The following is a 25,074-nucleotide window of genomic DNA, read 5'->3' as shown; positions in this document are numbered from 1 at the left end:
TACATGCCTACATTATATTTATGAATTGAAGCTAGTGTCGTATCGCCCTAGGTTATGATTATTATATGATGAATATCATCTAACGAATTCACCGATCCAATGCCTACGAATTTCTCTCATATTGTTTCTGCTAAGTTACCACTGCTTCTGTTACTATTGCACTTGCTACAAAATTATTGCTATCACTGTTACCGTTACTATTGCTGTTGCTACTACTATCAAAACTATCATACTACTTTACTACTGATCACTTTGCTGCAGATAATTAATCTTCAGGTGTGGTTGAATTGACAACTCAGTTGCTAATACTTGCAAATATTCTTTGGCTCCCCTTGTGTCGAATCAATAAATTTGGGTTGAATACTCTACCCTCGAAAACTGTTGCGATCCCCTATACTTGTGGGTTATCAATTACCATATCTCAAACCCATACAAACTCACGCAACTACGTCGACGCACATGCGTCGTCCGGCTACTCCATCACACTACACTAAACATGCCATCGGACTACCAAAATTTGGCATGTTTGGCTATGGTGGAGTTCATCCATGGCTGTCCTTGCCCTTCCCGATGCCCTTGCCGTCGTTCTCGCAGATGTACCAGCCGAAGACACAATACAGATCGAGCCGGATTTGCTCCTCGCCGTCGCTGTCGTCCTTCTCCTCCTTTGGTGGCAGTTCGGACATGGCACAGACCGCCGATTCTGCTCTCGGGTGAGGGCACGTGTGTTCCCTCAATGTCGTGTCTTCACAATGCGGGCGCAGATGGCTTCCTCCTCTGCGGCCGCCCATGCCGCCGCATCAGCCGCCGCCATTTTCGTCACGATACGGGCCTCAGCGGCCCTTATCCTATCCTTCCCATGGCGGCCGCCCATTCCCGGTGGGACTCATAGTCTGCTCGACCGGTGATGGGGAAGGATCCGGCTGCCGGGACCGCGAGGATCCAGCACCAGAGGACCCGAGCGCCCGGTGAGCCGAAGCTATGGCGTCGCGACGGGCGGATTCGTCCATCGGTCGGGCGTTGTCCTCCCTGGAGCGGCAGAGTGCAATGCAGACTTCCATTGCCTCCTCCAATCCACACAGGATGACACCCCAGTCGACGGAACCAGACTGGTTGGAGACCGATCCGCTGCCCACCATGTCGGAGACGAGTTTGGGTGGCAGAGGGAGAGGGGAGGGGAGTGGAGTGAAGTGGCTAGGATTTGCTTCGGCGAGAGTATGGGGACGAATATAAGTGGGGTCGGGTGGGCCAGCATGGGCCTGGTCCGGCGTGGCGGGCGTGCTCGGGCGCCTCATATCCACCCCATATTTGAACTGGATATGGGGGATGCCGGTCAGTCCGGACGTTTGTGGCCCGTTTGAGGCATCCGTTTGGGTAAAAAAACGTGACCGATCAGTGACCGGGTCCGGACGTTTGAGACGGGTTTGAGAGGTCGGACTGTAGATGCTCTCACTGTTTAATCTAGAAGAAAATGAAGCTGGTGAAAGCCTGCAACCTGAGGAATTTTGCGATACCGCGAGGGCAATAATACTACACGTACAGGATATTCATACAAAGCTTTACAGGATGACAACGTGGCCTAATCTAATTGCTCGCTTCCTGATTTTCAGGGTGGGGCCGTCCCCCTTAATCAAATTCCAACCAATCACAGCCAACGAGCCTGTAAATCCTCCGTACGTCTAGCATTGTTGTCGCCGCTCGAGTTCGAGGAACTTGCAGTGGATGCCGGAGGGACTGTTTCTGCCTGTTCTGCTTCCACGCCTTCTGCTCCCACTGCTGCGGCTCTCATCACCACCGTGGGCCGTTTCACGCCGTCATCTCCGTCGACGTCGCGGGCCGGCCGGTGTTCCAGCCCGGGGACTCGCAGTGGATGCCCGACGAGGTCGTCCGCGCCATCGCCGCCGAGGACTACGCCACGCCGCTCCCCAGAGACTCCTACTGCACGGGCTGCAAGAAGGTCTTCTGCGCCGCCGCCTGCCCGCACCACAGCAACGGCACGTGCCTCGCCGGCGTCGTTCTCCGTATCGAGGAGCAGGGAGGCGCGCACTGCGTCCGGTGCACGGGCTTCGAGCCGTGGTTCCGCCGCGTGGAGGGCTACCTCGGCGACCTGGTCGGCGAGGAGGAGGAGGAGGGCGAGCTGCTGCTGCTACCGGTGCTGAGGAGGGCGCCGGGCACGTGCGCACAGTGCCATGCCCAGTGGGCGGGCTGGCATTACGAGCAACACTGCTCGCTGCCCTGCGTTAACGCCTGGCGCCAGGAGGTCCTTATGCGGAGGGAGCGCCACGAGGCCAGACGCGCTGCAAGGGACCTCGCCAACCTACAAATCCATCACTAAAATGTATTCCTGAATTGCTAGCTAGCTGTAGGTTATTTTCATTTTCCCTAAGTAATTGCTCCCTCTCTGGCTTCTGGTTTCAGATTTGGCCAGCTGCCTGCATTAGGGTTCGTCTTTGTACTCCAACAGACTCCGGTATCTACTGATTCAATGGACATCTAATAGTACTTGATGAATGGGTAATATGGAACATGCACATTAATCTTGCAACTGCATTTATTTTAGTTTTCACTACGTTCGGCAAAATATTCCTTGGGATCATAGTAAATTACTTCAGTCTCAGGTACAATGTGCGGTATCGTGTACAGGTTCATGTTTTTCTTTTCTTTTTTGCTAATAGTGTACAGGTTCAAGTTGTACTCCCTCCGTTCCTAAATATAAGTCTTTGTAGAGATTTCACTATGAACCACATACGGATGTATATAGATGCATTTTAGGGTGTAGATTCATTCATTTTGCTTCGTATGTAGTCCATAGTGAAATCTCTACAAAGACTTATATTTAGGATCAGAGGGAGTATCATCCAAACCAAAGGATTGAAAGAAATGCTACTCGCTGCACAGGCTACACATCACTGATTTCCCTCGGCGAACCAGGAATCAAGAATACTCTGCAGCCCTGATCTGTAAGATGGGTGGGCAAGCCTAACGCCCAGTTCCTGTTTCAACCGACAATTAGATACCCGTTTTTCAGCAGCTATAATCCTGTCCTGGCTGTTTGATCCTGCAGAATCCGCTGCGAGATCAGGGTATCTTTTCTCTATCAAGCTCTGAGCAAATGCAAAGACCTCGGATCTCGGGGCAGGGTCATCATCCACCACATTGTATATCTTCCTGGCATTGCATGTGAAACCAATTATCAGTCTCCGGATGTACGGTCATTTTTCTGGATTATACTGAAAACATAAGCTTACAGAACATGACTAGAACAAATATAACCACAGCATGTATGGTAACACTGAAATATGAAGTTGAACACACGGTGAGTATGTGTGATGATGTTTAAAGATCACACTGATATGGCTATTTTGTAGAACAAAGCGAGAGAGAAATACAAACGAAGGGGACTTTTGGTGTTGCAATCTCATATTTGAGCTATGCTATATGTAAACTGTAATGAAGTCTCTGAAAATTGCGTGAAGACTCAAGCAATTGCAAAGAACCATGGAATTATGCAAGCAAGAGAAAACAGAAACCTTGTAGATTTGATGCTCATGCTAGCCAGGATAGCCTGATAGATGTCAGCCACATGGATACGTGCAGTGTACTGTTTGGACTCCCTCAACTTCTGTCTTCGCGAAGAAGATTTTCTCTTAGCTATGGTGTCCAAAGCACTGCAACAACAAATGACGATCATCACAAATACGAAACAAGAATAGTCGTCATACCGACGCTTTCAGAGACACGGTATCAGGACGTATAAACAGTCTTCTTGAACAAATCTTCCAACCATTCATCTCTATCACATTGTTTGATGGTTTCTATGATAAAATCCAAAGCAGTCATGAAAAAAGTGCTGACGAGCTTTCATTTCATAGGTGCAAATACATTGGTCCAAATCAGCATATCAATTGTCAAGCATTTCTAGAGTTGACTAATTATTTGATAAGAAATCAAAATAGTAAAATGGATTGAAGTATTAGCATATCTCAACCTTCTTCCAGGCCCATATATCCCACCCAAACGAAGTATAAAAGCTGATAGATCCAGCTCGTCGACAAGATCCAACCATCCTTGTTCAGCGGCATATCTTAACTTGGAAGACTCGCTCTTTGGATTCACTACATGACTGCATATACATCAGTTTCTTCTGCACTTTTAAAAATGTATTGCAAAAACACACACAAACCATTCAGTTTCTTACTCCTCATCAACCCATGCACCACCACAATCACCATACACACCTGGGAAATAATAAGAATTATAAGGCAGTTATCTAAGCCAGCTGGAAGAGCTAACGTACCTAACAAGGGTGAAGAAATAGAAATGTTCTCCTATTCTAGTGCATTGACATGAATGCAGTGTGTAAACCAAGTAAGGGTCCTCAATAAAAACTATTGCACTTAAATGCAGTTCATTTGACTGCCACATGTTAAATAATTCAGTGAAACAGAAACTACCGAAATGCTGTCAATCAATTTCACCCCAAACCAACATACTATTTCATATTAGAGGTGCACACATTGTTTGAACTTACTTGTTGAAGATAGGTAGCATAACCATTGAAGATTACCACTAGTCAGTGTTGTTTGCAGGTCAGCATGTGAAGAAAGCAACTGCATAAGGGATAACCATGAGGCCAAATCAGGACCGCATTCAAGCGAAGCATACTGAATTGAGCAGCAGATAATCGGCAACGTACAGGATCACCAACCCCAGGGATGGGAGGAATGGAGATGAGCAAATGGGTTGCATCTTGCAAAGCATGAAGATTTGCAAGGCTGGAATTGACAGCCATAAGTAATCAGAAAAGGAAATCGACCGTAGACATAAAGATTCATGTATGAGAAAGCAAAATTCACTGGCACCCACACACAGGAGTAAGAGGACCCAGGGCCAGGGGGACACAGGTAGAACAACAAGAGATAAGGATCATATATCGTCATAATAAAATTTCAAGAAAATATATTGGAGTCTAGCACAAAATTTTGGAGTGGCCTTCTTCCCCTAATAATTAAACAATCTGCCATATCTGAAGTATTTGTGTATATAAATGTAGGAGTATTAGTTCCAAAGATTGACTTCACTGCATTTTTAAGCAAATATTTTGGCCTGCATCAGCAAAGAAATTATGTTCAACAGAAAACAAACGAGACTTCATTCACCTTTTCAGATGCGATTCAACTAATAACACTAGTGAAACGTTTGTGGGTCAAAGACTTTCAGCCTACAACCATTTTTGGCTAGACTCATGCATGTTTTTAAGCTAGACGGCCCATTGCATTATTCATTTGGCAAGTGCTCCGCAGCAGAGAACGGTGCTTGAAAGAAGGGTGAGAACAGAGGAAATAAGCCGTACTTGCTTGTTGTGGCATCGAAGACGGAAACAGTCATGCCCAGCAACTCGAGCTCCATCTTCTTGGCGGCACTGGTGCACGTCCCGGACACACGCCTGCGTTCATCCAGACAGAAATCAAGGAGCGAATTCGGGGGAGGAGGAGATGGCTACAGCAGCGGCAGAACCCAATCTAGTTCGAAACATCGATCAGGGGAGTTGGGGAACCGGAGCTACGGCGACGGAGTGGTCTCAATTTGTGCCGCCGCCGGTCAAAGAGAAAGAGAAGAGGTAGAACGGAGCGAGGAGGGGGCTGAGAGCGACGGCGGACTAACCATCCCTGTGACAGGAGGCGCTCCGAGACGTAGCGGCCGACGAAGCCGGTGCCGAGCACCAGCATGTGCTGAGGCTTCTTCGGCTGCGCGGGCATCGGCGCCGCCGGCTTGGGCGCCATTCCTGGCACCATCGTGGTTGGGGCCTTTGGCGGCGGGGACTGGGATTTCTGTCTTCTGTTTCGGTGTTTCCTTCGTCACTGCAGAGAAACCCACGACTGTTCTTCCGCTGTGCAGCAACAGGTGATTAGGATTCTCGTCTTATCCTTTTAATTCCTTTTTTCGAGAGATTAAACTTTTAGCCGATCCCTCAAAACTTAATACCAAAAGTGAATCTTTTGCTTTTTCTTTCAAATGTTTGCATACAAAATTTATTTGGAGATTTTTTTTTGAAAAAGTTTCGATAAATTCATCAACAATCAAAATAGGACAAAGAACACCAGAAATAAAATTTACATCCAGGTCTCGTAGACCACCTAGTGACTTGCCTCTCCCTCATCGGAGTTGGGCAAACCTTGTTGTAGTAGACAGTCTGAAAGTTGTCGTGTTAAGGCCCTATAGGACCAGCGCACTAGAACATCAATTGTCGCCGATGAAGAGAAGCATAGATCGAAAGTATCCGGACATATAGACACATAAATATAGACGAACGAAGACTAGATCCACCAAAGACAAATGTCAATCGACTACCGCGAGATCCGCAGGAGACAAACCTCCACATGCCCTCCAATGATGCTAGAAGTACCACCGGGATGGAGACTGGGTGGGGAGAACCTTATTCCATGTTTAGAGACACAAACCCTAACAAAACTCAAAAGCCATCCAAAAACATGGCCCTCACACCAACAAGGGTTCAGGATCCACACCACCTCCATGGCACTAAGACCACATGAGACAAGGCAGGCCAGCGGCGTTGTTGGCGGAAAGCACGAGAAACCCTAGCACTGGGTGCTCCTGGGAGCGAGTGAAGGGGTTTGAAGATATATTTTGATAACTTATTAATTTATAACTTCATATAGGATATATATTAAATTCAATGTTATAAGTAAGAATTGTTGCTGTTGCACTTGATCTGGGTACATAACGGCTGATTCCATTAACAATTTCTTACTTAATAGTTCGAGGGATCAAAAGTTCGAGGGATCGGCTAGCTAGTGCTTAATTCCTCAAATGAAAAAAAAGTCTTCCTAAATATAACTTTTGAGGGATTAGCTAGAGATGCCATTACTGTCACTACAGCTCTTGCTTATCTACTACAGTACTTGCTCACTGTAACGCACTCTCAATCTACAGCTGGATGATGGCTGATTCCTCTCAATGCAGATAACATACTCTGCCCCAATTAGCAACTAAATCCAGCTGGTTTTAGATCAGTCAGGTAGAATCGCTGCTTAGAGATTTTTGAGTAACCGAGCCAGCATCACATAGAACTATAGACCCCTCTGATAAAAGAAAAACATAGAAGAACTACATGGTGCAATCAAGTCGCTCAGCGATCATCGAATGACTTGAGTAACTGAGTACATAACGGCTGATCATAACACACCACAAGAAACCACTGAACATTATTGAGTATATAAAGGGTGCACCGTGAACAACTTGATTTACCCACTGTGGAAGCGTACAGACTCAGCTTTATTGGATAGATGAATAAGAGTTGCAGCCTTCTAAATGAACAACAGGAGCCGCCTCGCGCTGCAGGCAGGCTAGCGCCACCTCAACGCTGCTAGGGCCTGCCCATGGACACGGGAATCTCCGGCTGCCACCACGTTGAAACCTGAACCAAAATGAAGAGAAAGAATCACACCTTCGGTACCAGGAACATTGGTTTTCTGCTAAACAGAAGCAGCAAATATGCTTGAATGAAATGCCCCGTGCCAGTTTTGAATCTCGATATTTACGTAGTGTTGCGATTTCTTAAGTGGAGGGATGCAAGGTAGAAAGAACTGAGGGATGCAAAATAGAAGTTATTTTGAAGCAAAATTTGGTGAAATCAAGAAGACTGAGTATTATACTTGTCGGCTGAGATTCCGAAGAGACAGGCCAGTGGAGCTTGTTCCCTTCCCAATCAGTTATTGAGCCCCCAGCTCCTTCAATCACCGGTACCAGCGAGAGAAAATCGTATGGCTTCACAACAGAATAAATTATCTTAGTAAATAACTTTAGTATATTCGATGCGTTTGAAAGAATAATATTGGGCTGGTCAAAGAGAGATACTGACAAAACGAACCCAACTTAAATACAAAGATAGCTTGAGCTGAAAACTGACTACCAGGCTCAGATTTGGTCCATTCCAAGCACCACTAAAAATAAAACAAACACCATTTCACAAAATATACATCCAGGATAGTGTTATATACCTTCAATCCAGATTCAACAACAAGATCCACAAAACCAGAAGCTAGGAGAGCATAAGCATAACAATCACAGCCATACAATGGGACTTTCACCTTGCATAACAAACGAGTAAAACGGCAAGCATGTGAGTTGTGGCGTTGATGGTGCAAGTTTGCCAACCATATGTAGTTACAAGAATGGTACGTACCTTGTCTCTTACACGAATGAATGCATCTTCAGCATCTCCTTCAAAGAGATGTGGACTCGTCGTATATCTGACACATGCACAACACTGATTATTATACACAGGCCGAATAATTCAACATTGCAATGTTATGTATTATTTCTATGTACTAAAACTTAATATACCTACAAGTAAGCTTGCGCCAGTACATTGCAAGGACGGACAGATATTTCTTGTCCATTTAAGGTAGTTTTCTTCCCGTCCACCCCAACCCATCTCTCTCTCAAGATTGGCTGATCAATAATGCCCATAACCTAAATAAAAGAAGAATAGTCAATGGCAAGTAATATAGAATAAATATCAAACATATATGACACACATAGACAGCATGTCCAGAAGAGACTTTAGTGTATATATATATGATATGTTCAAATTAAAACAAAAAAAATATTTTACAGATTGCATCGAATATCATGTAGCTGTAGTTCTTTAGTGACGCTACCAACAAAATAAAGTTAAATCACTGGGTACAAGTAACTATATATCATAGACTGCTATCCAGTACAGTTTCCTGCAGGTAGTAGTTAAAAAAATGGACAAAAACAAGGAGAGCTGATATGAGAAAGAGAAAATTAGCATACCGGTTTTCCATTGTGAAGAAGCGCAATAAGCGTACCAAAAAGAGGCTTGCCTGCGAACAACAAATCAGCATCCATCATTGTTGGTTAAGCTGAAATTAGTTGGCCTACACACGGTTACAATTCAGTACCAGTTATGAAGCTCTTTGTTCCATCTATGGGATCCAATACCCAAACATAGTCAGCAGACTTCTCCGCACACCTCCAACCGTTCTCCTCGCCGAAACTGCATGAACCCAGTAAAGGTTGCATTATTTATCATGCAGGTGCGTTGAAAGTGAGCTGGAATATTGGCATTGGGAGTACAAGCTCACACAGCATGAGTAGGAAAGCTCTTCAGTATGACTGACGTCATTGCTTCCTCTGCTTCTCTATCAGCGATCGTGACCGGACCTGGAAAAAATTCGGTAAATCCAGTTCAAGACCACATACAATTATGGAGCCTCCGATCAAGATCCCACCTTTTGATTTGAGTAATAAAGAAATGTCCAGCTCAACTGTTCTACAATTTGGACATGATTCACAGCCACATTCAGATTTCCTCTACAAGTACATATTCACTTTTCCGAAACAATGTACAAATATTATTACAACAAACAAAAATAATACATAGGACAAAACTATGGCAAGGCATTTGTAGCCACCTATGTTTTGAGGACAGAAGGATGAGCCATTCTAACCAACCTATCACCAGAGTAAAAAACAGTAGAACAATAGTATCACCCAAACGGATGATTTCATTTTCCGATTCAACTATAAGCAAACAGGAATCAGAAAAAAAATAGTATTAAGAGGAGCAAACTATCATCACTCCAACAACCAACACCTGGCTACAACCCCTTCAAAATGCCTGTAAGTAGAGAGGAGGAGGGCACGAACTGTGGTCCTCTTTGTCGATGATCTCGAAGCGCTGCCTGAAGTACTTCCTGAGCACCTCCCCCGCCGCATCCGCCGCGCTCTGGGCCACCGCCACCAGCCGCTCCATCTCCACCCCTTCCTTACCCGCCGCAGCCACCGCCCAGCCCCCCGCCTCAGAGGGCGAGGCTCGAACCGAGCCCATCCAACGGCCCGCTATCCCACACGCCCGACCCGCCGCCGCGGAGGAGAAGGTTGCCAGGAGGGAGGGCGAGCGGAGGTGGTGACGGAGGCTAGGTTTTGTGAAGGCGGGGTTGGGAAGGGGAAAGGTGAGCGGGATGGTGCAGATTGGGGGAAGCATCTGGGAGGAAAAAAGCGGCGGCAGGCGGCGAGGTTTAAATGGTGTCGCCGCGCGGAGAGGGAGCGGTGGAGGGTGACGACCACCGCGGCGAGCTGGATTCGGCGGGTTTTGGCCGCGCCGCCGCCGTACCGCCGCTTCAGGAAAGGTTCGTTTAGGTTGGTGTGATGAGTGATGACAATCTTTTTTCTGACAACGTGAACGTCAACTGCCGGCCGTCGATATCCCCCTCGCGGCAACCATGCTAGACGTACGGGCGGTGTAGGGAGGATTTACAGGCTCGTTGGCTGTGATTGGTTGGAATTTGATTAAGGAGGACGGCCTCATCGTGAAAATCAAGGGGCGAGCAATTGTTGTAAGTGTCCAAGTAGGCGTGGTCGGCAGGAGGTGAGTCGTTGGAGTCGGAGCCGTCGGGGACGTCCGAGGGGTCAATGAAGCTCTTCATCCTCCGGGCAGCGTGGTCCTACTTCCTCTTAAGCTTAGCTACTCTCGCCGCCTCCACTGCCTCGCACGTGGACTGCTCCAATGCAAGCCGGAACACCTTCGCGTTTTTCCAATGAAGCCGGCGGGTGTCCGCCTCCACCATCTAAGCAATCGGCGGTAGACCCACGCGAGGAGGCACCCCTCTTCATCGGGCACTGCCGGCGGCCCGTGGCGGCGGCAAGAGACTGTGCGACCACATCCGAGGCCGCCGCCCTCTCCTCAGCCTGCTGCCTCTTGTGGTGGGTGGTGTGCACCTCGGATTCGGGTGTGCGCATCTGCGGCGTCGGCGGAGCGGGCACTATCAGATTTGATCCTTACAATTAACGAGTACAAGGGGATTGACAACTCTTTTGCCCGCGTTGGGTGCAAGTATTTGCTTTTGTGTGTAGGTACTGCTGAAGGTGTAGGAACAAAGTATGTCTACCAGGGGGGTTCAATGGGAGTTTTAAATTTTCTTCGGAAAACTTAAATCTCTGAGAACCCAGCAGCGGAATAAAGGATAAACAAGCTAAGATGAACTACAGAGAAGTATCGAAGGGAAACTAAAGCATGCATCAAAGTAAATTACATGAATGGAATGCATCGAAAGTAAACATGAGTGACAGAGGTAACCGAAGATGCTCGATGGTGACAAGGTATTTGGTCAACCAGTCCGTCCTTCTGCATAAGGACTACGTCTGGTTGGAGGGGATGTGACTTAACATGGAAGATAAACTTTCTTCACCCTATTCTCCTCGACAATCGATTCGTCAACCGATGCCGATCACTCGTGGTAGATACTTGAAGGCGATCACCAAACCTTTACAGACTTCTTCTTCAAGAACCACAATCACTCTTGGTCTCTGAAGAAATTGACACCTAACCGTCTAGACAGTTTGCAGCTCTCAAGAGTAATAGGCGGAGCGTACTAAACTTAGATTCCAGTGATGTCGAACCACTATCTAATTCTTTGGCTCTAGGGTTTTTTATCTCGATGGATTTTAAACTCAAATCGCTCAGAGAGGGGGTTGCTCAACAATCTTCTCAAAATCAAATGGAGCAGCCGCCAGACAAAGCCGGTGCGGGGTCGTTATTTATAGCCGCAGCCTTCCCAAATGAGAAATGACCATTTTGGACACGAGGTCCAGCCAATGGCCAACCGACACGTTCACAACAGTCGGATTTTGGAGCAATGGTAACATTACTTGAGGAATAAGTAATGCTAACTCTTCGGTCTGATACAAATCTCTTGCAGCGAAGAAGACCACAGTCTCTTGCTGGCAAGTATTTGCTCGAAGCACAAAGAGATTTCTCTCACAACTTTCAAGGTTTTGGGTTTAGCATCAGAGAATCAAAGCTTTGAGACACTATACCCCTCTTAATAGTACAATGGTCCTATGACTGAATGAAAGAAGAAGAACAACGAAATACTAAATGCTACATCTTCACTTCACCTTCATTCTTCCTCGTACACAGTCATTTGCTTCGGACATGCACCGAACCAATTGCTTTGACTTCAGCAATTTTTAGGGGTCGCTCTTGATAGCTTTATCTTTGGTGATAACCTTCACTGCTGTGCAGGGAGATTATCTTCGTCGTTTGCATCAAACTCCTCGATACATCAAGGACTTGTTACTTTGTGTGCACTAGCAAACGCATAAGTCCCATACTGTTTATGTCAACAAACTCCGAAACATAAGGGGTCTATCATTGCACCAACAATCTCCCCCTTTTTGGACGGTTGTTGACAAAACAGATAATCATCAAAGTGAAGATAGATAATTGAAATGTAAATCAAACAAGAGTGAACTTGCGTTACTTGACTCGATGATGAAATATACTCGCCCTGGATGTATGCAGGGTCAATATATATACAATGATATTCCTTGCAATTCATTCGAGTGTGTGGAGGATTTCAATCATACGAGGTAATGATTCACACTGATGATAGATAATCCAACGAGAATAAAGTGCGATGATCTATAACTTTTGTTAATAATTCCACTTGCAAAACAATAAGCTTCAACAGAGAATAGTGCAGTAGGTGGGGTTATTAATAATACAACCCATAACAGAAGTTTTACATTAGAGCACAAGAAATGGCATATCGAGAAAACGCAAACACCAAATCCAACAGAGCAAATCTATCAACACTCTCGATGTTATTCTCCCCCTTTTGTCAATTAGTGTAAGAAAGGTGACGAAAAACACGAGTGTCAGAAAACGGTGAATGTGATTCACTCTGGGGCATCGCCTGATGAAGGGCCCGAAGAAGTTTCTGATTCGGAAGTGTCTGGAACATCTTCATCTTCAGCAGCAGCAGCAACTGATCCTTCTAGACTGACTTGAGTCTTGGAAGAAGAAGGCGCAGTTGGGTCAGCTTTGAGAGTCTTGCAAGACAGAGGATTTGCTTCAGCAGGTTTTTCAGTAGGCGATGTGGCTTCTGATTCGTCAAGTAATTTGCGCAGCTGAATTCGAAGTAAATTCGTAGTAGGTTCACGAGCTATCAAGGGTGGAGTGGAGCGATCTTGATAATCTTCAGCGAACCCTTGGTCAATGTATTGATAGAGTTCTTGGAGGTGAGAATTTTTGAGTTGCTTCTTGGAGAAAAATTTCCGAAGCAACTTCCATAAGCACTTCTTGTTTTCTGTTGTAATCATATGCACAACTTTTGTTCAGTTGTGAATAACATTAAGTTCAGCAGCCAGATGCTCTTTTTCTTGACGATCTTCGGACATATGCCTCAATAGCAATTGTTGGGTGCGCATGCTAACTTCAAAGATGTGAAGGATGTTGAGTGTTCGGCATATGATCACGTTTAGGTAGCTTGGGTCCATTGAAGGTAGAATGATAATCAGGACTTGCCTCTGGAGCTTTTCCCGAAGAGAAATCTGCCATTACTCTCAGCGTATCACGCACAGGAGGAATGAAGCTTTTATGGCTGACCTTGGCAATATATCCAGTCTTCATTGCATGGTCAATCACCTTCTGAATCCAGGGTGCATACACCTTGGTGTGTGAGTAGTTTACCACAGACCTTCGGGTCCAAAATTATTAGCTAGATCGATTCTTATCTCTCTTTGGATCTCAATACAAATTTCTCCTCGATTCTCTTGGAGATCTATTCGATGTAACTCTTTTTGCGGTGTGTTTGTCGAGATCTGATGTATTGTGGGTTTATGATCAAGATTATCTATGAACAATATTTGATTCTTCTCTGAATTCTTATATGCATGATTTGATATCTTTGCAAGTCTCTTCGAATTATCAGTTTGGTTTGGCCTACTAGATTGATCTTTCTTGCAATGGGAGAAGTGCTTAGCTTTGGGTTCAATCTTGCGGTGCTCGATCCTAGTGAAAGAAAGGGAAATGACACGTATTGTATTGTTGCCATCGAGGATAAAAAGATGGAGTTTATATCATATTGCTTGAGTTTATCCCTCTACATCATGTCATCTTGCCTAATGCGTTACTCTGTTCTTATGAACTTAATACTCTAGATGCATGTTGGATAGCGGTCGATGTGTGGAGTAATAGTAGTAGATGCAGAATCGCTTCGGTCTACTTGTCACGGATGTGATGCCTATGTTCATGATCATGCCTAGATATTCTCATAACTATGCGCTTTTCTATCAATTGCTCGACAGTAATTTGTTCACCCACCGTAAAATATGCTATCTTGAGAGAAGCCACTAGTGAAACCTATGGCCCCCGGGTCTATTTTCCATCATATTAATCTCCCGTCAACTAGCTATTTCTGTCGCCGTTTATTTTGCAATCTTTATTTTCCAATCTATACAACAAAAATACCAAAAATATTTATCTTATTATCTTTATCAGGTCTCACTTTCGTAAGTAACCGTGAAGGGATTGACAACCCCTTTATCGTGTTGGTTGCGAGGTTCTTGTTTGTTTGTGCAGGTACTAGGCGATTTGCGTGTAGTCTCCTACTGGATTGATACCTTGGTTCTCAAAACCGATGGAAATACTTACGCTACTTTGCTACATCACCCTTTCATCTTCAAGGGAAAACCAACGCATGCTCAAGAGTAGGGGTGGGCATAAAAACCGACAAACTAAAGACCGAACCGACACCGATACCGAAAAAACCGAAATTCCAGTTTTTAATGCTGCTATAGAAAAATTCGGTTTTTAGCTTTACTAACCGAACATACTTCGGTTGGTTCGGTTTTAACTCGGTTAACCGAAAAGGAAACCGAATATGCGTCAGGGCGCACGAACCTACAGCCAAACGAGTAGTAGCCTCTGCATCGCGCGCGCAAAGAGCAAGTCAGCGACAAAAAAGTAGGCATGGGCCCAAGCCAACGAACCTGCATGCAAGGCCCAACCTGTTATGGGCTTATTTTTCTCCTATAGGGCTCTACTGTAGTCTATTCATAACATCAGGAGGAGCTCCCACTGGTTTGTTTAGTCCCACCTCGGCCAGCGACACAGAAAGAGTTGGAGTGCTAGCCTATATAAGAGCGCAGATGTATCTAAGGTACCCAAGCAGCTAATTTTGCATGGCAGACCCAGCGATACGGTATAAACCGAATACCAAACCGAAAAACTCGGTTAACCGATTTTTCGGTTAGTGCTTTTGTGTTGCATTTTTCGGTTTTCAACTTTGCAAACCGAATGTATAAAAATACTGAATGGTAGAAACCGAATTTTTGGTTTATACCGAATGCCCAGGCCTACTCAAGAGGTAGCAGTATTGCACTCCTGATGAAGCAATTCATGGAAAGGAAACAAATAATGAGCACAAGGTGCGCATTCAGAGGATTGAAAGGAGATGGGCACGAGAATGGAGGGAGTAAAAATATGTCACTCCTATGTACACGAAGAAATTCACAGTACTTCAAGAGCGTCCGCAAGTTCTTCAGCTCCTCCGCAATCCTCAATAGGCCCAACTTTGCCGAAGACCAAGGCCACTGCTGGACGAGGCACTAGACCAAGTCCTCAGAAGAAGCAGGTTGCCCTTCATGTGCTGTCTAGTGAAGACAAGGCTGATGATGAAGAATTGAAAGAAATCATCAGAGACAGACAACAAAGGGCCGCTAGAGCCAAAGGCACAGATGTGCCTCTTCGGTTGGATCCCAAGCTGATCCTAGACTTCATTGATCTCTGGCACAAGAACTATTGGGGATATAATTATTTACGTAAGCCGCCCAGGAGGGGGCGGGTTGCGCAAAGAGAAGCCCATCTGAAGCCCAAGACCAAGATGTGAAGATGGTGGTTCAGTAAAGGGTCTAAAGGCCCACAGATGATTTAGGGCCCATGGTGATAAACCGCCATGAGGGCGCGACTTGTATTGTAAGGTAGAAATAACTAGTCACCGAGCCAGACACTGTTTATGAGCCGACCGGGACTCTGTAAGCCGTAGGGCGTCGACCCGTGTATATAAGGGGACGACCCGCTGGCGGCTTAGGGACAGAAAAAACAAGAGATCGAGAACCGGGCATAGCATATCTCGCTCCCTGGTCATCGAAACCTCAAGCAATTCCAACCTAACTAGACGTAGGCCTTCCTTCACCGTAAGGGGCTGAACTAGTATAAACCTCGCGTGTCCTTTGTCCCGATTAACCCCTTTAAGCTTCCTAGTTGCGATGGCTCCATGATCAAGTCCTTGCAAGAGGACATCTGCCGTGACAATTCCACGACAGTTGGTGCCCACCGTGGGGCCAGCGCGCGGTGGATTTGAGTTCTTAAAGGGCAGCTTCGAAGGGCTCAAGGGATATGCAGTTGGCCAGATGACCAAGAGTCGTCGCGGCAAGATCTACATCGACGACGAAGGCTGGGGCCCCGACGCCAGCTCAATTGAGTACGGCTACCGGGTCCCCTTTGGCGGAATTTACGTCTTCATCGGCCGGATTGGTGAGCCGGGCCTTGAGCCAGACAGCTGCACCGACCTCGTCGAGACGGTTCAGCGTGCGAAACCCGCCCGAGCTCAACCCGTCGTGAAGCGTGCCTTTGTTGGTTGCATCCATGGAGGTGAACTTCCTGAAGGATCTGAAGTGATGGTGAGCCGGCCGTCCTCTCTAACAGTGATTCATCCGCCGGCTCAACAGATTCGATGTATCAAGTTCAAGATGGTGTGCTTGGGGGGCTGTTCCGATGGCAGCACTATTCCGGACCTCTCAGAGTCGCCAAACTGGGCAGGAGTCTTCATGGCTGGTACTCAACCCGGCCAAAATTCTACGGCCTCAGCGGCGATAACGTCCGGGTTAGGAGCAGCCGGGGCAGGAGGCCCCGTGAGCTCACCGGCTCAGGTGCTGATGGATCTCATGGATAGCTTACGGCTTTGTTAACTGTTACAGTCATCCCTGCGAACCAATCTGAGCATGAGGCAGAGGTGGCACAGGTTCGCGACGAGATCGCCTGAGTCAAGGAAACCTTAGCAGTTGAGGACGTTAGATTAGCAGCAGAGCGGGCGGCTTTGGACGTACGGGCGCAGCAACTTCAGGCAGAGGCCTTGCAGCTCACGTTGAGCTTAAATGCATCTAATGAGGTAATGAGGAGGATACATCAGAAAACTCAGTCCCGTTTACCTCAGAATTATGATCCTCGGAATCTCTTTGCTACACCCGGGGCCGGCCCAAGTAACCCGCCAGGTGCGAATCAGCTTATTACATCCGGAGCGGGAGGTCCAGTCCAGCCTCAGGGGATGGCACCTCCTCACGACAATATGGCACCGCCCAATTACGTACCAATACCACAGGGTCACTTCTCCAACCCCATGGAGAACTTAATGAAGGAAATATGCCCTAGAGGCAATAATAAAGTTATTATTTATTTCCTTATATCATGATAAATGTTTATTATTCATGCTAGAATTGTATTAACCGGAAACATAATACATGTGTGAATACATAGACAAACAGAGTGTCACTAGTATGCCTCTACTTAACTAGCTCGTTAATCAAAGATGGTTATGTTTCCTAACCATGGACAAAGAGTTGTTATTTGATTAACGGGATCACATCATTAGTTGAATGATCTGATTGACATGACCCATTCCATTAGCTTAGCACCCGATCATTTAGTATGTTGCTATTGCTTTCTTCATGACTTATACATGTTCCTATGACTATGAGATTATGCAACTCCCGTTTGCCAGAGGAACACTTTGTGTGCTACCAAACGTCACAACGTAACTGGGTGATTATAAAGGTGCTCTACAGGTGTCTCCAAAGGTACATGTTGGGTTGGCGTATTTCGAGATTAGGATTTGTCACTCCGATTGTCGGAGAGGTATCTCTGGGCCCTCTCGGTAATGCACATCACATAAGCCTTGCAAGCATTGCAACTAATGATTTAGTTGTGAGATGATGTATTACGGAACGAGTAAAGAGACTTGCTGGTAACGAGATTGAACTAGGTATTGGATACCGACGATCGAATCTCGGGCAAGTAACATACCGATGACAAAGGGAACAACGTATGTTGTTATGCGGTCAGACCGATAAAGATCTTTGTAGAATATGTAGGAGCCAATATGAGCATCCAGGTTCCGCTATTGGTTATTGACTAGAGACGTGTCTCGGTCATGTCTACATTGTTCTCGAACCGTAGGGTCCGCACGCTTAAGGTTTCGATGACAGTTATATTATGAGTTTATGAGTTTTGATGTACCAAAGGAGTTCGGAGTCCTGGATGAGATCGGGGACATGACGAGGAGTCTCGAAATGGTCGAGACGTAAAGATCGATATATTGGACGACTATATTCGGACATCGGAAAGGTTCCGAGTGATTCGGGTATTTTTCGGAGTACCGGAGAGTTACGGGAATTCGCCGGGGAGTATATGGGCCTTATTGGGCCATACGGGAATAGAGGAAAGAGGCCAAAAGGAAGGAGGCCTGCGCCCCCCCTCTGGTCCGAATTGGACAAGGGGCGCAGCCCCCTTTTCCTTCTTCCTCTCCCCCTCTTTCCCCTTCTCCTACTCCAACAAGGAAGGAGGGAGTCCTACTCCCGGTGGGAGTAGGACTCCCCTTGGCGCGCCCCCTCCTAGGCCGGCCACCCCTCCCCCTTGCTCCTTTATATACGGGGGCAGGGGGACACCCCATGACACACAAGTTGATCTTCGTGATTGTTCCTTAGCCGTGTGCGGTGCCCCCCTCCACCATATTCCACCTTGGTCATATTGTAGTGGTGCTTAGGTGAAGCCCTGCGACGGTTGAACATCAAGATCGTCACCACGCCGTCGTGCTGACGGAACTCCTCCCCGAAGCTTTGCTGGATCGGAGCCCGGGGAGCGTCATCGAGCTGTACGTGTGTCAAGAACTCGGAGGTGCCGGAGTAACGGTGCTTGGATCGGTCGGATCGGGAAGACGTACGACTACTTCCTCTACGTTGCGTCAACGCTTCCGCTTCGGTCTACGAGGGTACGTAGATAACACTCTCCCCTCTCGTTGCTATGCATCACCATGATCTTGCGTGTGCGTAGGAATTTTTTTGAAATTACTACGTTCCCCAACACTTAATCGCAGCATCAACACGTTTGGCAGCTCTCCCAGTAGATGGTGATGATCCGACAGCGGTGGAAACCCGGAAGATCAGAGAACTTGTCCAAACAGCCCTGGCTCAGCAAGAGACCTACTCCTACAGCCGGGATAGGATTCACTCGACTCCTCCACCCTGGTTAGCCCCGCCTCGTCAAAATCGGAGCCCGAGTTACAGTAGACACATGGAGTCAGAGGCCTTGTCAAGTAACACTCAGCGCCGGAACCAGCCCGGCGGGTATAACCCGGTTCAAGATCGGATACGTCAGGAGGACGAGCGGGCGGCTCAGCTAGCAGCCCAACAGAACTCACCGGCTTACCCGACGACTTCCGTTGTGGCGGGAGTTGCTACTAGAACCGGAGGAGTTCCTTGTCTGGTACCGGCTCTACGTAATGTACGTCTGCCCAAGGATTTCAAGGGACCTCGGAAGGTGCCGAATTATACGGCCGATTAACAGCCTGGGGCGTGGATTGAAAGTTACGAGATGGCTATGGAGCTGCTGGAGGTTAGTGATGAAGCGATGGCTAAATATTTCACCATGATGTTGGACGGAACGGCCCGTTCTTGGTTAAAGGGTTTGCCACCCAACTCCATTAGTTCATGGGTGGAGCTAAAGGCCCGTTTCATCCAGAACTTTAAGGATACTTGCAAGCAGTCTATGTCAATTGTGGATCTGACAAATTGTAAGCAAGAAGAAGGTGAATCTATGACTCATTGGGTGCGCCGGGTCAAAGATATAATACATTCGTCTAATAAGATGGATGCCGGCTCATCAGTTCTCATGCTGGAGAAGAATTGCCGCTTTGAGCCTCTAAGACAGAAGTTGGGGCGCCTTAAGCATGATTGCAACGATATGGGGACGCTGATGGCGGCTTTAGTCAAGTATGCCGATTCTGATAGTACCAAGGACCTCGCGTCTAATGATGAAAAGACGGGGAAGGGAAAGAAGAACAGTAATGGAAAGGGTCAGCAGCATAACCCGGCAAGTCAAGGAGGCAATAAGCGTAAGGTGGACGGTAACCCGGAATTTGTGGCCAATGCACAGGGTAACAATCAGAAGCGCAAAGGGAAGCCACCCCGGTTTGGTGGGTCAGGACTGTCTCTTGAGCAACTACTCAATGAGCCCTGCCCGAAATACGGCACCCAGGAACGACCAGCGACTCATTTATGGAAGGATTGCGCAATCATGAAAGCTTTCAAGAATTCTAATACGTTTGATGGCAATCAAGGCCCAAGCGGTGGCTCAGGAGCCGGCGGCTTTGATGGCCCGGGCGGTGGTTCAGGATCTGGTTTTCGGGGAAACCAGGGTGGTTATAATCAACAACAGTCTGGTCAAGGAGGTTAGCAGCAGCAGCAGTCGGGTTATCAGAGCCATCCAAAACAGTTAAATAGTGGGCAGTATCACGTATTCACCACAAGTTTGTGTAAACGTGATCAGAAAGTTCATAAGAGGGCTGTGAATTCTGTTGAACCGGCTGTCCCTCGTTACTTGAGGTGGTCGGAACAGCCTATTGTCTGGAGCAGGGAGGATCACCCTCCCCGGGTTGATAATCCGGGTCAACTAGCCCTAGTGGTGGCACCGCAGGTTGGTGGGTATAAATTTACTAAGGTGCTCATGGATGGAGGTAGCAGCATAAACATCCTCTATTACGAGACCTTTCGGCGCATAGGCTTAACTGACAAGAATTTAAAGACTTCCAACACCGTCTTCCATGGAGTGGTGCCCGGTAAGTCGGCATATCCTGTGGGCAAGATTGAGCTAGAGGTGGCCTTTGGAGACGAGCATGATTCTAGGGCGGAAAAGTTAACTTTTGAAGTGGTCAAAATCAAGAGTCCATATCACGCTTTGTTCAGGCGGCCGGCCTATGCCAAGTTCATGGCACGGCCGTGTTATGTTTATCTACAGCTCAAGATGCCGGGTTACAAGGGTACCATCACTGTGCATGGAAGCCGAAAGATGGCCCTGGAGTGTGAAGAAGGCGATGCGGCTTACGCCGAGTCTGTCTGTGCAGCAGAGGAGCTCAAATTTTATCAAGATAACATTGACCCGGCGGATATGACTTCTCTCAAGAAGCGACTACGGAGCATGACCCGGCCATGAAGTTTAAATCAGCTGCAGAGACTAAGCTTGTTGATTTTACTCCGGGCGATTCATCTAAGCAATTCAGCATCAGTGCCAACTTGGATCCTAAATAGGAAATCGCGCTCATCGAGTTCATCCATGAGAACCGGGACATCTTTGCATGGAAACCTTCTGACATGCCAGGTGTACCGAGAGGACTCGCTGAGCACACTCTTAATATTGATCCGAAATATAAGCCGATCAGGCAGTTTCTGCGGCGATTCAATGAAGAGCGATGAAAAGCTATAGGAGAAGAGGTCGCCCGGCTCTTGGCGGCTGGGTTTATTGTCGAAGTTTTTCACCCGGAGTGGTTGGCTAACTCGGTACTCGTACTCAAGAAAAATGGCACCTGGCAGATGTGTGTGGATTACACGGACTTAAATAAGGCGTGTCCGGCTGATCCTTTTGCCCTCCCCCGTATTAATCAAATCATTGATGCTACGGCAGGTTGTGCGCGTTTGAGATTTTTGGATGCTTATTCTGGTTATCATCAGATCAAGATGGCAGTTAAGGACCAGGAGAAGACGGCTTTCATCACCCCGTTTGGAGCCTTCTGCTATGTGTCTATGCCTTTTGGGCTCAAGAGTGCCCAGGCAACTTATCAACGGTGTGTACAGAATTGTCTCCACAATCAGATTGGGCGCAATGTTCATGCCTATGTGGATGACATAGTAGTGAAATCCAGAGAGGCAGAAACCTTGATATCTGATCTCAGAGAAACCTTTGACAATCTTTGGGTTTACAAAATGATGCTTAACCCGGAGAAGTGTGTATTTGGTGTGCCTGCAGGCAAGCTTTTGGGATTCTTGGTCTCAAACAGGGGCATCGAGGCTAATCCGGAGAAGATTAAGGCGATCACTTCTTTGGCTAAACCGGCATGTATTAATGATGTTCAGCGATTGGCGGGTCGTGTTGCCGCTTTAAGCCGGTTCATAAGCCGGTTAGGTGAGAAGGCCCTACCGCTGTACCAATTAATGAAGAAGGTAGACACCTTTGTTTGGAGTGATGCTGCTAATGCTGCTTTTGAGGATTTGAAGAGGCAGTTATCTGAGCCGCCAGTTCTTGTGGCTCCCATTGACAAAGAGCCTTTGCTGTTATATGTGGCTGCTAATTCACGAGCCGTCAGTGTGGCAATTGTGGTAGAGCGCAAGGAGGCTGGTAAGGAACATCCGGTTTATTATGTCAGTGAGGTACTCATCGAGTCAAAACAAAGGTATCCTCATTGGCAGAAACTTGTTTACGGGGTGTTCATGGCAAGCCGGAAGCTGAAGCAGTACTTCCAAGGTCACCCTATCACTGTGGCAAGTTCTCACCCCCTTGGGAGACATTATTCAGAACAGAGAGGCTACAGGACGAGTCGCCAAATGGGCCATCGAGCTCGGGCCTCATGGTCTGAAGTACGTACCGCGTACTACCATTAAGTCTCAAGCTTTGGTGGATTTCATCAACGACTGGACAGAGCTACATGCACCTGAGGAGAAGCCCGATAACACTTATTGGATTATTCACTTTGCTGGGTCCAGACAGTTGGAAGGCTCAGGGGCTGGAGTTGTATTAACTTCCCCTCGAGGTGACAAATTTTGTTATGTGCTCCGGCCTATGTTTCCTTGCACTAACAATGCAGCTGAGTACGAGGCCCTGCTCCATGGTCTCCGGATGGCCAAAGAGATGAACTTGAGCCGGGTAAGATGCTTAAGAGACTCAAACCTTGTGGCTCAACAGGTGTCAGGCAAGTGGGACTCTAAAGATCCCCTCATGGCGGCTTACCGTCGTGAAGTCAATGCTGTGGCTGGATATTTCAAGGGTTACGTAGTGGAACACATTGATCGAAGAAAGAATGAGGCGGCTGATGCCTTAAGCCGGCTGGGGTCTCAGCGTAAGCCGGTGCCGCCTAACACCTTTCTTGATGTTTTGCATAATCCTTCTGTTAAGTTACCTACAGAAGAAGATCTCGCAATACCAGACCCGGAGGCACAGCTGGTGGCGGCTATCCACATTATCCCGGATTGGACAGTGCCTTATTTGGCTTACATGACCCGGGGAGAGTTGCCTGAAGACGAGACCTTGGCAAGACAGATCGTCCGGCGGTCTAAGTCCATGACAATTGTCAATGGCGAGTTACATCATTACAGTGTCACTGGCACGATTCAACGTTGCGTGTCACCTGCAGAGGGTCAGGAGATCCTTCGTGAGATTCATGAAGGCGATTGTGGTCATCACGCCGGCTCAAAATCTCTTGTGGCCAAAGCTTTCCGTCATGGGTTTTATTGGCTAACAGCTCATGCTGATGCAGAAGACCTGGTTAGTAAATGTGACGGATGTCAGAAATTCTCACGACGAGCCCATGTGCCGGCTCAAGAATTGAGGATGATTCCAATTACCTGGCCATTTGCAGTCTGGGGACTTGATATGGTCGGGCCTTTCAAAAGATCTAAGGATAAAAAGACTCACCTCTTGGTGGCGGTTGACAAGTTCACAAAGTGGGTGGAGGCAGAGCCAGTGAGTAAGTGTGATGCAGCCACAACAGTCCAGTTTATGAAAAAGGTGATTTTTCACTTTGGTTTTCCACACAACATCATAACTGATAATGGTACTAACCTTTCCAAAGGAGCTATGGAAGAGTTCTGTCAACGAGAGCATATTCGGCTTGACGTTTCAGCTGTAGCTCACCCTCAATCAAATGGTCAAGCAGAACAAGCCAATCAAGAAATCTTGAAGGGTATCAAGCCCCGGCTCTTGGTCCCCTTACAGCGGACGCCGGGTTGTTGGGTGGAGGAGTTACCTTCTGTACTCTGGAGCATCAATACTACACCTAATAGATCTACGGGTTACACGCCTTTCTTTATGGTGTATGGAGCAGAGGCGGTCCTACCAAGTGACATCCGTCACGATTCACCCCGTGTGGTGGCTTATGTTGAGGAAGACAATGAAAAAGCTCGGCAAGATGCACTTGACCTGTTGGATGAAGAGCGAGACTTGGCAATAGCCCGTTCGGCGATTTACCAGCAAGACCTGCGCCGCTACCACAGCCGCCGGGTTAAGTCCAGAACCTTTCAGGAAGGCGACTTAGTGCTCCGATTCATCCAGGATCAATCTAACATGCACAAGCTATCCCCTCCTTGGGAAGGACCCTTTGTGGTCAGCAAGAATCTGAACAATGGATCATACTACCTTATCGACGTTCGGGAACACAAAGACTCACGTAAGTCGAAGGAGGAGACCCGTCGGCCGTGGAATATCGCTCATCTTTGGCCTTATTATACTTGAGCCGTCGGCTCTAAGGTGTATATACTTATACTATGTATATTATATAAAGCAATAAAGCAGGACCTCTGTCCTTTTTTCCACTCCCAAAAAGGTTTATGTGTTTTCCTTGTCAGGTGGTGGAGATGACCAAGGAGAAGCGGATCATATCTGAATCCGGCTTTCCTTTGGTCCGACTTATGATCATATCTGAATCTAGCCGTGATCACTTGGGGGCTTCCTGTTCAAACATAGGTCGTATTCGAACCAAAGAGAACATAGCTGTCGATACCCACTTGATCGGCATACTGCCAAACCCACTTGGGGGCTTCTTGATCATATCTGAATCATAGCTTAACTCCTTTTGGGTCTGACGTGGATCGTATTCGAATCAGCGTCATTAAACAACTCTTATGGTCACTTGGGGGCTTCCTGTTCAAACATAGGTCGTATTCGAACCAAAGAGAACATAGCTGTCGATACCCACTTGATCGACATCGCCACAACCACTAGGGGCTAACAGATCGTATCCGAATCTTAGCTCAACCCCTTTGGAACGGGTCACTGATCGTATTCGAATCAGAAACCCTTGAATTATGTTCATCATATTTTACAAGTGCCAACATTAAATATCTTGTGACCCTCTTGAAGGTACAATGGAATACATTACAATCTTCCAGAATTAATATTAGTTACATCAGGTTGTTAAG

At 47.0% G+C, this 25,074-nt stretch overlaps 2 protein-coding genes across 2 annotated transcripts; both read right to left on the bottom strand.

The window, feature by feature from the left end:
* Positions 1–2,533: 2,533 nt before the first annotated feature.
* On the bottom strand, positions 2,534–6,854 carry LOC123060989 (protein YeeZ). Its single transcript, XM_044483865.1, has 8 exons — positions 5,665–6,854; positions 5,354–5,446; positions 4,697–4,775; positions 4,532–4,610; positions 4,199–4,238; positions 3,989–4,123; positions 3,531–3,668; positions 2,534–3,168 (listed from the first exon to the last, which is right to left on the bottom strand). The coding sequence occupies exons 1-8, from the start codon at positions 5,793–5,795 to the stop codon at positions 2,907–2,909; spliced, it is 957 nt and encodes a 318-aa protein (XP_044339800.1). The 5' UTR covers positions 5,796–6,854; the 3' UTR covers positions 2,534–2,906.
* A 232-nt stretch (positions 6,855–7,086) lies between these two features.
* Positions 7,087–10,240, bottom strand: LOC123060988 (bifunctional phosphatase IMPL2, chloroplastic). The gene is made up of 9 exons (XM_044483864.1): positions 9,700–10,240; positions 9,135–9,213; positions 8,952–9,046; positions 8,824–8,873; positions 8,372–8,496; positions 8,207–8,273; positions 8,022–8,111; positions 7,677–7,788; positions 7,087–7,438 (listed from the first exon to the last, which is right to left on the bottom strand). Exons 1-9 carry the CDS (start codon positions 10,034–10,036, stop codon positions 7,368–7,370), a joined length of 1,026 nt encoding a protein of 341 aa, XP_044339799.1. The 5' UTR covers positions 10,037–10,240; the 3' UTR covers positions 7,087–7,367.
* Between the last annotated feature and the right edge of the window lie 14,834 nt (positions 10,241–25,074).

Source organism: Triticum aestivum, chromosome 3A (assembly GCF_018294505.1).
Source record: "Triticum aestivum cultivar Chinese Spring chromosome 3A, IWGSC CS RefSeq v2.1, whole genome shotgun sequence".
Taxonomy (NCBI): Eukaryota; Viridiplantae; Streptophyta; class Magnoliopsida; order Poales; family Poaceae; genus Triticum; species Triticum aestivum.
The sequence above is the reverse complement of the archived record's forward strand: the minus strand, read 5'-3'. Positions and strand labels throughout refer to the sequence as shown.